The following is a 15,238-nucleotide window of genomic DNA, read 5'->3' as shown; positions in this document are numbered from 1 at the left end:
CCTAGACTCTAGAGGAAGCAATATTAAATTGTATACCTACGGTAAGGGTTAATCTGGTTAAAATCAGATTAGGAGTTAATGGATGAGTAATAGAGCAGATGGGGTTGGATATTAGATTAGTGCATTGGATTGGAGACTGGCTATCTGATAGGTATCAACAAGTTGTGTATGGGGGTGCAATATCCAGGAAAAGGAAAGTCACTAGTGGAGTGCCTCAGGGATCTGTTTTAGGGCCATTACTATTTAACTTGTATATTAATGATATTGGCGAAGATTTGGATGGAGATATTCGGTTGTTTGCAGATGATGCAAAGTTGGGACGAACCATAAAGAGTAGTGAAGATGTTGTGGCCTTGCAGGAGGACTTGAATAAATTGAGTGATTGGGCAAGCAAATGGGGATGTGAGTTCAATGTTGCAAAATGTAAGGTTTTAAAATTTGGAAAACAAAGATGGGATGCAGAATTTATGCTTGGTGAGAATATATTGTTGGAAGTAGAGGAAATAAGAGATCTGGGAGTGATAGTGGATAAGGATCTGAAATTTAGGGGACACATCGCCAAAATTGTGAAGACAACACAAAGACTTCTGGGAATGATGAGGAGGACACTGACGTGTAGAAGTAGGGAGATTCTTGTTCCATTGTATAAGGCTTTGATTAGGCCACACATGGACTATTGTGCCCAGATTTGGTCACCTGGTTTTCAGAAGGATGAAGAGATGTTGGAAAGGGTCCAAAGGCGACTGACTAAGGTAGTTTCTGACCTCTGGAATGTCGAGTATGAGGAAAGATTGAAAAGATGTAATTTGCAGAGTCTAGTGGAGAGAAGGAAGAGGGGAGATATGATAGAGACCTACAAGTTGGTAAGGGGTTGTTATAGGATCAATGGTGGAGAAGTTCTACAGAGAATAGTGGGAGATCAGGGGAGAACCAGAGGTCATCCCTGGAAACTGAATAAAGAGGGTGTGAGTAGGGGAGTGAGAGGCAGGTTTTTTTCGTGCAGAGTTGTGAATGATTGGAATGCTTTGCCTGAGAGTGTGGTGTCTGCAAGGAGTTTTAATGTGTTTAAGACCCAGTATGATGAGATGTGTGTGAGATAAAAGGACCTCGTAGATGAGTCTTTGACTCCATGAGGTCTTGTTTAATAATAATAATAATAATATCATTAAGCACAAGCTGCAGAAGGGGAAAATGCTGTAGAGGGTATATAAAGAAAAAGTGACCAGCATGGCAAGGAAAACAAAATCAGATTATGAGAAGAATTTAGCTGAGCAGGCCAAAAGAAATCCCAAAGAGTTCTTTTGTTATGTAACAAGCAAGTAAGAGAAAGAATGACTATGGAAGATTAACCTTAATGAGTGATGATGGTCACGAGGAGAACAGAAGCGGATAAAATAGTTGAGTTACTGAGTGACCACTTTGCAAGGATATATAATCCTAGTGAGGTTACTTACTGCTTTAACCTATGTGATAGACACTAATGTGGGAACAGAGGTGGACAAATTGGAGTTTCTTAGGATATTGCAGAATCTCAATGTAAATACAGCTTGGGATTAGATGAGATTTCAGCCAGAGTTTTGCAAGAATGTGCAAGGGAACTGGCAATGCCTTTGACTATTCTATTTAATTTGAGTCTCAGCTCTGATAGAGTTCCAAGGGATTGGAAAGACTGCAAAATAATTCCCTTGCACAAGGGGGAAGTTCTAAAATTGCAGTAGCAAATTATAGACCAATCAGTATCTCGGGTGTAGTAAAAGTACTAGAAAAATTAGGCAAAAAGAGAATTCGAGAATAGTTAGATAACAATGTACTGTATGAGGGTCAACATGGCTTTGTAAACGGTTGGTCATGCCTTAGTAATTTACTAACTTTTTATAATAGAGTAACAACTGAGTTAGATAAAGGAAATGGCTGCAGGATTTTGCAAAGGCATTAGACAGAATGCCACATGGAACACTGTTACACAAATTGGAACAAATGGGGATGGATATGACACTCGTTAAGTGGATAAGAGGCTGGCTGCTGTACAGATACCAAGAAGTGGTATATGGAGAGGCAGAATCAAAGCAAAAACAGGTATCTAGTGGTGTGCTGCAAGATTCAGTGCTGGGACCATTGCTGTTTAATTTGTACATAAATGATATAGGAAATAACCTGAAAGGAAATATTCAGTTGTTTGCTGATGATGCAAAATTATGTAGAGTAATAATTAAGTGATGTGGAGAGCTTGTAAAATAATTTTAAATAGGCTGACATTGTGTGCAAAAGATAATGGATATTAGTTTAATGTCGAGGACATGTTGCTAAGGTAGCCCATAAGATTACTTGGGTATTGAAGAACACATTAACAAGTAGAGATAAGGAAGTTGTTATTCCTCTTTATAAGGCTTTGATACACCCACATCTTGATGACTGTGCTGATGTCTGATCCCTTGGGTTTCTTAGGGATCATTCAGCAGCAAGTGTCCAAGATGATGAGTGGCCTGTGGAATGTTCCCTGTGAGAGTAGATTGAGGGTGTGTGGATTGCAGAAGTTGATAGAAGAAAAGAGGGGATATGATAGAAACATTTAAGTTGTTTAAAGGGTTTTATAGGATAGATATAGGGGTAATGTTTCAGCATTTGGCTGGAGAGACCAGAATAAGGTGTCATCCCTGGAAGTTGAATAAAGGTGTGGTTAATAGAGGGTGTAAGGACTCGATTTTTTGCTTGGAGAGTTGTGAATGAGTAGAATGGGTTGCTAGAGTCGGTTCTTAGTGCTTTGTCTGTTAATGGGTTCAAGGAGAGGTATGCGAGATCTTGTGGATAGATGGATCTCCTGCAGTGAGTCTTTAGACTCCATTGAGGTGTCTGTATAATAATAATGATTATGTAATTTGGCACTCTTAAATATAAATATGTCCATATCAGATATATATTTTTATATGGGTTCCAACCATGAACAGTGATAAATCTGTAATACAAGTACTAAGAGAGTACTTGTTTTACAGATCTGCTAAGGTTTAGATATTTGGAAATCCTGCCCAAATATAGAACTTCATCATGTCATCTTGGCCTCCAGTAAGCAAGATAGTGGCCTCATATGGTGATGAAATTCATGTGCCACCTCAAGACATTCACAGAAATCCATGCCCACAGGATGATGCATAGCCTGCAAGTTACAAACATCACTGTCCATAATGAGAGTGTATGTGTGTTTCACAGGCTGTGTATTCCCCTCTCTCCCTGTGGGTATGAATGTTTGTAAATGTCTTTCAAGTGTGACAAATGAATTTCACATCAGTAGGGGCAGGATGTTTGTGGTTTACCTAATCAGAGAATTCTAAATTTTGAATTTTTCTCTTTTTAATCTGCTCTGCCTCATTTTCCTGGCCCTGTTCAGTTGCCTTTATTTATTGATTATTGCTCTCCAATTTCTGATAACTGTTTTAACCTTTATCATTATCTCTCTTTGAAGCTTGATTCTCTGTAGTTCAAATACCCAAACACTTAGGTCATCATCATTCTTTAGTCTTTATTGTTCATAACTCATATCAGCTTCTCTTCTCCATTTTTGCTTCAAGTTGGAAGAAATGCCATCATTTTTGCTGTAATCAGTGCTTTCACAAATAGTGGCTGCCTACCAGAATTCAAGATAATCATCTCAATCCTTCCAGTATCATTGATCACTTTTCATTCAGTTCCTTCCAAAGTCAGTTCTTCCCTATGTAAATCTGACTGTAATGTTATCCAGATTTTCATTGCTATCAGAAGTTCCAGTTTACATCCTAGGCTTCCTACAAATGCCCAAAGAGGGTGCGCAATTTTTTCCAGCACTTGTAACTCATTGTGTTCATTAAGCATAATGCCTCCCGATACCATGATCTCTTTTTAGAACATTCTCATATGGTAAGCAGTACCACTTTCACACTAGATCAAGTGTCATCTAGAATCGGATTAAAGACTAAAACGACTCTCATCTGTAAATTTCATTAGAATTAATTACATTATAAGAGTACATTAGCACCTTGGTGTGTTGTCCAATTTTTATGAATACAACACCACTGAAAGCGTGCTCTATGATGAGCTGTGCATAAAGAGATGCAGACATCTCATCACAGTTTGTTGAGATATTTGCTTACTCTGCTTGAATGGAGCTTACTTGCATACTGACTTGCTGTGGTACATTGATTACATTTTGCTATTATAACCAAAAATCTGTCTTCATGCTCTGTGGTAGTCTAGGGCAACCTCTAGCGAACATCTGGAACACATTCCATTGGTTTCAAATGCTTCCCAGAGCCTGGATACAACTCTGTGAGATTCCAAACTCTCTGGCAATATCAGTAATTTCTGCTATCTTCTTCAAGCTTTCAATAATTCTTCCCCTTATGAAATCGTTTAGGTGATGTTTGGAGACATAACAAGAAATCCAAGTTTGCAACTTTATTCCTTCACGAAAGGAGCTTCCTTCAAAAACAATTTACTTCAGCCTTATGCTTTCTATCCTGTTGAGTGCTACCAGATGACTCCTTTGTGTGCAAAGCGTGGTCTGCCAAGTCAGGACTGGCAGACCACACTTTGGACACTCCTTCACACAGGATTAGATGGAAGAAAACGAATGTGCTATTTAGGAGTCGTTACAGATCTGAAAGTTTTTTTTTTTTTTTGAGTCAGCAATGGCTTTAAAGAATTCTCCTAACCTGAACAAATATGGTTGCATTAATTGGCCAAAAATTTGGAAGAATGTCATCCTAAGAGCAATTCCCACTTAGTTGTAATGGTTTTTTACATCATTAGAGGGCACCAAAATAGGACTCTAGAACTTTTGTTCATTGCAATTGTATTGTTTCACTTACTCACTGTTGCATGTACAAGCATGTTATGCTCTGATGCTGATTTGAAATTCAGCAAAATATAAGCAGTTAATACCGTTAAAAATTAAGTCATGAATAACTGTCAACACCTAAGTTTATCTGTTAGATTGTACAGATAATGTTATCAAAAAAAGCGAAATATCACCAATTCAATAATACAGAAAGAAACTATATTTTCTAAAATGTCTTGTTTTGCATGGCAATGAATATGCAGACAGACACTCATTTGTTTATTTGTTCATTCCAATATACTGTCAGTTTCCAACTTTGAATCTCATCTTCTTGATCTTCTTTCACTAAAAATCTCTCTACCCCATTTCATAAATTAATTTGCTGTCTCTGTTGTTTCACCTAATGCTTCTAACCATTCTAAATTTCCTTACTGTGAGATCAGTTACCACAATATAATTTATATTTTAAGATGTTGTTTGTGTGCTAGACAGTTCAGATCACCTAGTGAATAGATGATAATTGATTTCTATCTTATTTCCTTGGTTTCATTATTGTTTTCAGTTTTCTGATCTAAAAATTGCACCAGACCTATTACTAAATCAATTTTTTTATAGAATGTAACATTTATTATCCATTTTACATGCCTTTATAGTTGTTTGGTAATAATTGTATTTCATTTTCTTTTTAGTGAATGCACTTTTACAGGTGCTGTTTTGAAATTTTCAGAATGGAAATGTCAGCATAAAAGGAATTTTTGCTTTGTTTTCTAGACTAAACTAAATTAAGTTTTAAAAAAATATATGCAACTGCATATAAACTGCTTCAGTAGGAAAGTGGTTTTTGTAACAGCCTGCTTGTTTCAAGAAACAAGTGTGCTTACAACACACAGATAATAATTTGTTACAGCAAACAGTTTACAGATTGCCTTGGTATCCAGTACTCTTAGTAATGCAACTACGATTATGAAGCTGAGAAGTGCTTCCTAAAGTGTCCTAAAGCTTATTTGTGCATTTTTATCAACTTATGCAAGTTTAATAAATTTGTTTCATTTGCAGAGCAGCTCTAATTGTTTATTGCTTCCTTCCATAGGATTAGTTTAAAGCTTTGTTCATAAATTTTCATCAGTCTAAGTGTTTAAATCTTCACTTCAAAGCCTTTTGTAGGCTATTTAGCTTACATCTGAACTTATCACTTGGCATTTTTCATAATGTGAAAAATTACTAGGAAAACTTATTTTACCTTCCTAGCAAAGTTTCAATACCAACCGAGATTAATTGCAGGAGTTTTTTTATCTTTGGTAAAGGATTACTATGCAGTTGCATGTTGATCATTCTTTAACCGAAAAGATTTAAAAAATACTGCAAATTTTTTTTTTTTTTTCCTAGAGCTGATAAAGTATTTTGAATATGAATTATGAGAGTTATTTCTAAATCCCTGCTGATTGTACTCCTTGGTTAGCATATCCGCTCTCCAGCCAAAAGGCTGCAGGTTCGAATCTCGCCGTAGGCGTGGATGTTTGTAATTGTCTGTTAAAATACTAGTGGTGGTGTGGTAGATGGTGTAGATGATGATAGTATTTCCTTACTGAAACAAATGGCTTTCTGGTTGAGGATCCCTGTCTTCTGCAGCCTGGTTTTGCTCATCTTTTGATGAATTCCTTCATCATAAGAGCTTTGAGTAGTTTTAATGTCTTCCTCTTCAAATACAGAAGAAATAACACGTATTCCTATCCCTTATGTGCAAGGCATTAGTGAACGCATAGCAAAAGTTTTAAAACCACTAAATATTTTTGTTCTCTTTCGACCATTCAGAAAAATCTCCACCTTTCTCACTTCTCCAAAGGACAAGCTGCCACATCTCAGTTAGCCAGGTGTCTACCAGATTCCTTGCTCTTGTGGATTATCTTATTTCAGACAAACAGGAAGATCTGCCTTTATTCGGCTAGAAGAACACTAGTCTTATATTCAATACCTTGAGCCCGAACAGTCTGGACTTGCAGAACATGCCATCAACACTAGACATAAAGTTCATTGGAACAAGACAAGAGTCCTTCACAAAAGTCGGTTCCTCATGGAATGGCTTTATAAAGAAACTTGTGAAACTTTACTTCACTCTCCTAACTTAAACAGATCCGATGGTTTACGTCTACCCCCTTTATGGGAGCTAGTACTTTATAAATCAGCTAATTTTTCCTAACTTTTTTAATTGTAACTTATATATATATATATATATATATATATATATATAAATTCATATTTATATATAGAGACTAGAATAACAATTAAATTCATTCAAAACGCAACATGTTTCATCGAATTGTCCGACTTCTTCAGGCGTGGGAACATAGAAAGCAAATAAACACTATAAGAAACATCGTATCACTATAAAAACAACTATTATAAAATTCAGTTAGCTTTGAACTGTAGCTACAGTCCGTGTTGAAGTTCTATTGTTAGGCAGCTGTGTGTGCCTGATTTCACGAGTGTGCCAATATCGGATAGCAGAGCTGAAAGAGTCTGGTAGATTATAACTAAGGTTATTATTTATGTGATGAGGGTCCATAACAATTTCCGTCACGGCATATATGAAGGTTTGAAGTTGTTGTCCAGTTTATCTCATGTTGACGGCCTTCATCATTTACGTTTACTGAAAACAGTACATAGCTTGACAAGGCACTTGCTCTAGTTCTTTTGTAGGCAATGTCCCTCTGGTGTTCTTCCAGACGTAGGAGGCTGGATTTTTTAGTTTGGCCACAGTATTGCTTCCTGCAGTCACACATGATTTTGTACACTCCTGGGATTTGTAGATGGTTGTGAGCTTGTTTGTATTTGCTTAAAATCGATCTTAGTTTAGGAAGAGTAGAGAAGCAGGTTTTTATGTTGAACTTTCGTAAAATTCTTCTTAGTTTCATGGAGAGCGAGCTGATGTATGGTAAGGAGATATAACCTTTAGGGTTGTCTTGTGTTTCTAAGTTGTTTTGATGGTGGCAGTATAGATGCTTATTAATAGGTTTCGACGAGTAGCCATTACTTGTGAAGGTTCTTTGTAGATGTTATAGTTCATTTTTTAGCTCTTCATCATCTGACAGTATAGATCTGGCATGATGTGCTAGAGTTGAGATGATACCTACTTTCTGTACAGGATAGTGATGTGAGGATGCATGCAGGTATCTATCTGTGTGTGTGGATTTTCTAAAGATTGAGATTTTAATAGAATCGGATGTCTTAGTAAGTCTTATGTCCAGGAAGGAAAGAGATCCATTTTCTTCAACCTCCGTTGTTAATTTGATGTCTTGGTGGAAGTTGTTTAAATGATTTAAAAAAGACTATATAAAAATATTTATATATATATTTTATTTATTTGTCCTTTTTTTTTTTTAAGTTAGGAAATTTATTGACCTTTTTTTAGTTATCTTCCATTAGCTACTTAGGTTGTGCATTTTGGAATTGTCAGTTATTGTTTAATTAGCTTTATATATGTACTGAAGATGCCTGTGATACTCAGGCGAAAATTCTACTAATAAATAATATTTTACGTGAGTTAATTCCATTATTATAATTTTAATTATTAATTATGATGATAGTAGTTGTGGTTGGTGGAGAGTTGTGGAGTAGGTGCCTTTCCTCGATGAATATTTGGACTCCCTGGAGGTGAGAAAAAAAAAATAATAGAATGGAAATTACATTATTATTATTTTATCTTATCATAGCTGCTGAATGTTTAGGTAGGTATTGCCTTTTTGTATTAAACATTTTTGTTGATGTTTTTCTGCTGAAGTGATCTCAATCAGATCACTTGAGCAGAAATGGGATTAGTAGTAAAGCATTTCCCATAGAGTGGTTCTCTGAACTTAGGAAACACTATGGAAGGCTCACATAGGAATGATATTTTTTTTGGGTGGGTGTACGAGGAGGTACTTATATCCCTATTTTATACTTTACTTGAGAAACATGGCTTTACATTATCATGTAAAATGTGCTCTGGCTGCAAACATGTTTTTTGATGATGGTTTTTGTTGCTCTGAATTCTTAGGCATCTTGCAGAAGTTTTCTTTGGTATGCTGCTGCCACAGTCAACCTTGCCTGTGCTTTGCCTCTTCATTCTTATTGTAAACTATATATTATTAGCTTAACCTTTGATTGTGGACAGTGATATTTTTTAATGACAAATAGTTGGATATATCTGATGTGAGGGTTGAGTTTTCAACTGTTCAAAAATATTGCATCTGTTTCATCGGCAACAATTCTATTCAAAAATTGTTTCAGATTTCATAAGGAAAAATTACACTCTTGTTGCTGGTTTTTGTCAGCTGGTGCAAAACCCATTAGCAGCATCTTTTTTCTTCAAAATTTCAGTTAGAATTCTGAAAATAGATGTTGACGTTTTCTTAATTGCAGTTTCATTGTATTATGCACCAGTCTTCAGCTGACTGTTGACAAGAACTCGCAGTATGTCATCTATGGCTGTTGATAGCCTGCTACTACTTCTTGGACTGTCTTCAATGCTAGTCTGACCTTAATTGGAAATGTGATGTTCACTGTTGCACATTGTTCTGTAATTCACTGCATTATCTCCATAAACTGTCAGGTATTGTGAATCTCAGTTGGATGTTTTCCATGTAAGATTTCAGTTTTGATGTAGAGATGCTAATCATTGCATGATTAACAGACCTGAGTTGGATTCTTCCCCCATTTCAAAATCTTATTTCATGAAACAAGGTGGAGAGAAAAAAAGTTTTAATAGTATGCAGGATTAATTGAAATGACCTTCATAAATATTTCAATAAATACTTTGAGTTTTATTCTTAAGAGAAATATGAAGAAATTACAAAATCAATTAGCCTGAAGTTTTGTAAACAGATCATTATTAACATTGACAAATAACACAGTTGTTAAGTGAGCATTAGAAGTTAATACAACATGACAGATATGCAAGTTCAACCTGGCCTAATGGCTGTAAGTTGTGATTCTATAAGTGATTCACTCAGTAGCTGCCCTGGTATCTACTGAGTGAATCACTATCCCATCCCCTGAAAAATGGAGGGGGGATGGAGAAAATAAAGCATACAATTTACTATTTTTATAGCACACTTTTAGGGACCACAGGAATTTTGTTATGGTGAATTTCTTTTAGCATATTATTGTGAGTGACTTTGTTGTTGTGGCATTTACTACAGTACAAATGCACTTGGGAAGTATTGTAACTTTTATTTAAATTGCAAATGCATAATTTGTTACATGTTCTTACTTGGTTATCTCTTTTATACCACAGTATAATTCTCTTTTCCTGGTAATGCTGGCCACAGGACTTGCTGTATGTTTCATATTTAAGGTAGGAATTTTTAGCTGATCAGATTTACCATAAAAAAAGCTTTTTAGCTTTGTTTCTAAAAATAATTTTGACTGTTCTTGATGTTAAACTATGCAGTTTTGTATAGGTAATGGATGGATTTTGTTATCCAGTGTATGACCAGCTTATCATTTATTGGAAACTTAAAGTGGCTTGAAAAGATTTCCATGTTTTGTCTCTAGAGTGGAGTTTCAAATTATAACCCTTACCTTATGGTTTAAAACTTTTCATGGGATTAAATGGAATTTGCATAAAAGATTTTCACAAAAATATTTAATTTAAAGTTATTCACATAAAAAAAAATTAAGATTTTATTATATTGGTTTAAGATAAGATTTTTATACGAATAAATTAAATTAAAATAAATAACCTTTCATGATAATTCCAATCACGAAAGGTTATTTATTAATTTTGATAATATCAGTATGGTTAAGTTCTGTGTTAGAAATATTGAAGTTTGCAGATATTAGACTTTACTATGTATAATTTTAAACTATTGTTAGAAATGTATGAGAAAGTGAATTTAGAGTTGATCTGTTCATAAATGGTGTCTGATTTTGATAGTCTTGCAAATGAAATAAATGATTGAATAGCTTCATTTGTCATTGACTCTTAATCATTTCACAGTCACATGCCATCAGTTCATGTTGATGTAATTTTCTTCTGCTCACGGTGTCATAATTCCCACATGAGCCATATTTGACTTTTTTCTTTTCTTTTTTTTTTTTTTAATCAAAATCTCTTTCCCCATGATCTGGTTAGGTTATCCACCAAGTTTGAGGGTATTTCATCTGCTGATTTTCTCTATAGATTGCTCTGAATAGGGGTATCTTAATTTGAAACATCATATATAACCATACCACCACATTCAAACCTCATGTCAAATTAGCAACTCTGATCTGATCTGATCTGATCTAAGGAAAACTCCATCCCCTAGCACATCCTGGAGTGTATGAAGTGGCCTGTGACTGCAACTTTACCTATTATGGACTATTATTATTATTTATGGACTTTGTCCTCTGAGGACATAAGAAATGCATATGCTGCCATTATTATAACAAGTCAGGAGTGGCAAACCATGCTTTAGATCAGGGGTCGGCAACTGGTGGGCCGCATGCGGCCCAAACGTGCATTTTTGGCGGCCCATAAAAGGTTGACCATACTTACATGACGTGTCTCGTATTTTGAATTATTTAAATAATGCATTTTATAATATGAATAATAAATTAAAAATAATTTTATACCTATACTTTGTGATATCTCCCGTGCAACTTAGAAATACTATTATTGTTGAAGATTTACGAACGGAATTTTCAACAAGATTTGGATTTTCATAAAAAAAAAGCATTAAAATGCGATTATGTTTGAACACTTTTAATGTCGACATCGATTGATGCTTACCAAAAAAAAAATTGAAGGATTAATCAGTTTCGCAAAGATGATAGTCTCATTTGGAAGCACCTACATTTGCGAATAAGTGTTTTCTGCCATGAGTTTTAGAAAGAATAAAATTACTCCTCGACTAACTGATGAACATTTGCATGCTTCGATTCGAATTTTCACCTCAGGCTATAACGTGGATCTAGATAATCTGGCTAAGGGAAAACAATCACAAAAGTCACATTAAGCAGGGAGACATATGTATATATTGTGATGGATACACTATATTACTTTGTTTTTACATGATAATTTTTCATTGTATTTCGTTTTCATGCTTGTTTCATATCTCGTACTTTAAATATTTCTGTGTTTTTTAAGAGTGACATGATAAAAATTGATAACTTAAGTATTTTTTTTTTTCACTCACTATTTTCTCTTAAATAAACGCTTGCGGCCCGATTATTAAAAATAAAAGTTGAATGTGGCACGCGAGTCTGAAAAGGTTGTCGATCCTTGCTTTAGATCCTTTCTGAGTGCTGTTTCACTCCATTAAGCCTCTCACATGAACCTTATTTTATACAGCATGAGAGAATACCAAATTAGGACTAGATAATTTGTCTGTTACAATTTGAATTATTTCACTTACTCATTGTCACATGTGTTCTGAAGATGCTAGTTTGAAATCTAGTGAAATATTACATAGTAAATAAACATTCTTTTATAATTTAGTGTGTTGTTTTGGTGTTGTGATATCATCAAAATAAATTAGGAGTTTTTCACCTGCTGTTTTTTTTTAGATCTTAAATATTTATTTATTTATTTATTATTATTTTTTTTTCCAATTCTTTTTTCAAGAATTGTTTGAGTGTTTTAGATAAATGTTATTCTGATTCCTGAAGATGTTCTTGTAATCTTGATGAAATATTGGATGCAAATAAATGTAATTTATTCTCCTATGTTGACAAAACCAACATGGTGTTGACAAAACCAAGATTTTGATACAGATTGAATTTGCATTCTTTATCCAAGCATTGGTTCTCCAGTAAGCGTAGCAAATCAGTTGGCAATTAGAATGAAGCATGTAATAGTTGGCTGAAAAGAAAGTCTTCACTTTCCTCCCCTGTATACATTAAAGTCAATAATGGAAGCCAGAAAGCACGATCCTGGATCAATCTAAATCAGATTTTGAAAAGGCTAAAAGTTCTGTTAGTTGTTGTCTAATCTGTCTGGTCAAGTATCTTTAATAAAAAGACCAGACAATTTTTGTTACAGCCATTATTACAACTTCTGCTAATCTGCTTCCTTCCTTTCTGTATTAGGGTTCTCCTGCAGCACTGCCAAAAGATAGAACTTATCTCTCAGCATTAACCTCCCTACTTTCGAGGTGGATGAAATAGCAAGACCAAATTGCACTTCTTATCCATGTTATTCAATAGGTGTTACTCACAGAATCATATCAAGATTTAGCTGGATGTCTATTGACGTCATAGCCGGTTGGGGAATAAACTACTTATGAAATTTATGACAAGATAACTAGCTTATTCTCATATGTAACCAAAGAGTTCATAACTCTGAAGCAGTCTGGATACCAAAAGTCTTTTGGTCCTGATGGTATTCATCAAGTTGTCCTCAACACATATACCATAGCACACACTTGTTCCTATGTATTTAAGATTACATTCGGAAAAGATGGTGGCTAACAATTAGATTGGAAGCCTGTCACATAAAAACAAGCAATTAGAAAATTTTGTTGACTACTATTCTGGGATGTCATTGCTTATAATCTTGGAACTCTCTCCTTTTCCTGGGATGCAGTGATTCTGATTAATTAATAGCTTTATCTTGTGAAGCATTGTAATTTATCAAATTTCTGAAATTTCAGTTTTATAATACATTATTTAAAACTGAATAATGGTATTCAATTTTAAATTATCAGATTATAAGTTAAGTTTAAATAGCAGAAAAACTCCATATGCAAGGTGCTACTTAAAAAGTTTCCAGACTAATTAAAACATAGTGTAGGCTTATCTATGGCTGAATGTTGTTCCTTTAAAAGCTATTTTCCTCCCCACCTCCCATTGTAATTTATACAGTGTTTTTTTTTTTACTGCTAGAAATAGAAACACCACTGGCAGTCATCTTTCGAAACTGCATTTAGCACTGCTATCATTATATTTTGGACCATTGAAATATGTCCTGAGATGTGTCCTTTGACTACAATTTCACACTGGTGTTAAAAAAAAAAAAAAAAAAGTCACAAGGAACCAAGTCTCGAGGAATTCAGAACATTTAAGGCTCCAGCCATGTTATTCTTTGCCAGAAGACTTTTGCACTGATAATGTATTTGGTGACCTGATCAGCCTGTGTCATTTTACTGGGAACCTCAGGTTTTTCATCTTGTAAAACATGCACACTGACCATAAGCACATCATCAAATTTCTCACGTGTACCCTCAAGGGAGTGTACAGGATATAATAGTACTAAATGAAAAACTTACGTAATTACTAATTTCCTGTCTACAATTTTCCTCGAAATTAATTTGTTGCCTGTCAAGACTCCAACATTCAGATCTTATATTTCTGTCTTCTAAGGCACTTTTTACTATATCAATCTGCCTATATTTTGGTTAAAAGACCCAGGTCTTTCTCTGGGTCTTTTAACTGCCAAACTGGCAGAGAACACTTGTTTTGCTAATCTTTCCTCTCCTGTTCTGTTTAAGTGACCATACCACCTGAGATTAGCTCTGCTAACACATTCCTGGATGCTATTAATGTTAAGTTCTTTCCTAATATCTCATTTTTAATATGATATTGCCATTGATGCCGTCTGTTCACACCCCCTAATCTTTCTCAGAACTTTTGTATATGTGGTGTCTAGTCTTTCAAGTGTTTTACTTCTAATGCAGCTCTCAAATCCATAAGTTAAAATTGGTTGGAATACGGTCTTGTTTAGTGTTTTAACTAATTTTTCTCTTATTCCACATAAATTTATTCAGTTGACTTCCTACCATACAAGTTTTGTTGATTCTGTTGTCTATTTCCACATTTAATTTACCATCTTCACTAAAAATCGTGCATAAGTAGCTGAAATGTTTTACTTGTTTTGTAGGTTCTCCATTCACAATGCAGTTGATATTTTCAGTGCTTCTGCCTATTTTCATTGTCTTTGTCTTGTTATTGCTGACCTTCATACCATATCTATTACAACAGTTATTCAATTTAGTCAGGGAATCTTGCAGACTTGTAGTAGATTTATTTAGAAGTATAAGATCATCCATGTAAAGTAAAGAGCTGAGATTAACATTCCCACTTTATTTCATAATGTGATACATATAGATAATGAATAACAGAGGGAATAATGTACATCCTTGTTTGACACCAGATTTAATATCAAACCATCTTCCTGTACTTCCTTCAATTCTAACTGCTGACTTACAACTCAAAGACTAAGTATTGCTCGATATAATGTGCCATTGACACCATATAACTGTAGTGTTTTGAATAGCTTCTCTCTTGTCAGCTTGTCATATGCCTTCTCCACATCTACAAAACCTAAATAGAGATCTTTGTTATATTCCCATGATTTCTCAACTCTTTGTCGTAAAGTGAAAATCTAATCCTGACAGCCTCTATTTGGCCTAATTCCAGCTTGTTGTTCACCAAGCTTCCCTTCCACAATTCTTCTCCACCGTTTCCCAAGTA

The 15,238-nt window shown here is 34.8% G+C and overlaps 1 protein-coding gene across 1 annotated transcript in view; it reads left to right on the top strand.

The window, feature by feature from the left end:
- LOC150104390 (stimulator of interferon genes protein-like) overlaps window positions 1-15,238 on the top strand; it is a 181,842-nt gene that overhangs the window by 37,766 nt on the left and 128,838 nt on the right. Inside the window, exon 4 of the mRNA XM_090396972.1 lies at window positions 10,080-10,139. Within this exon, the coding sequence (XP_090253098.1) occupies window positions 10,080-10,139 (60 nt within the window). The remainder of the gene's footprint in view (window positions 1-10,079; window positions 10,140-15,238) is intronic.

Source organism: Typopeltis vanoorti, chromosome 8 (genome assembly GCF_054136105.1).
Source record: "Typopeltis vanoorti isolate ZY-2024b chromosome 8, IOZ_Tvanoo_1.0, whole genome shotgun sequence".
NCBI classification, from domain to species: Eukaryota; Metazoa; Arthropoda; class Arachnida; order Uropygi; family Thelyphonidae; genus Typopeltis; species Typopeltis vanoorti.
This window is presented reverse-complemented; position numbering and strand designations above follow the sequence as displayed.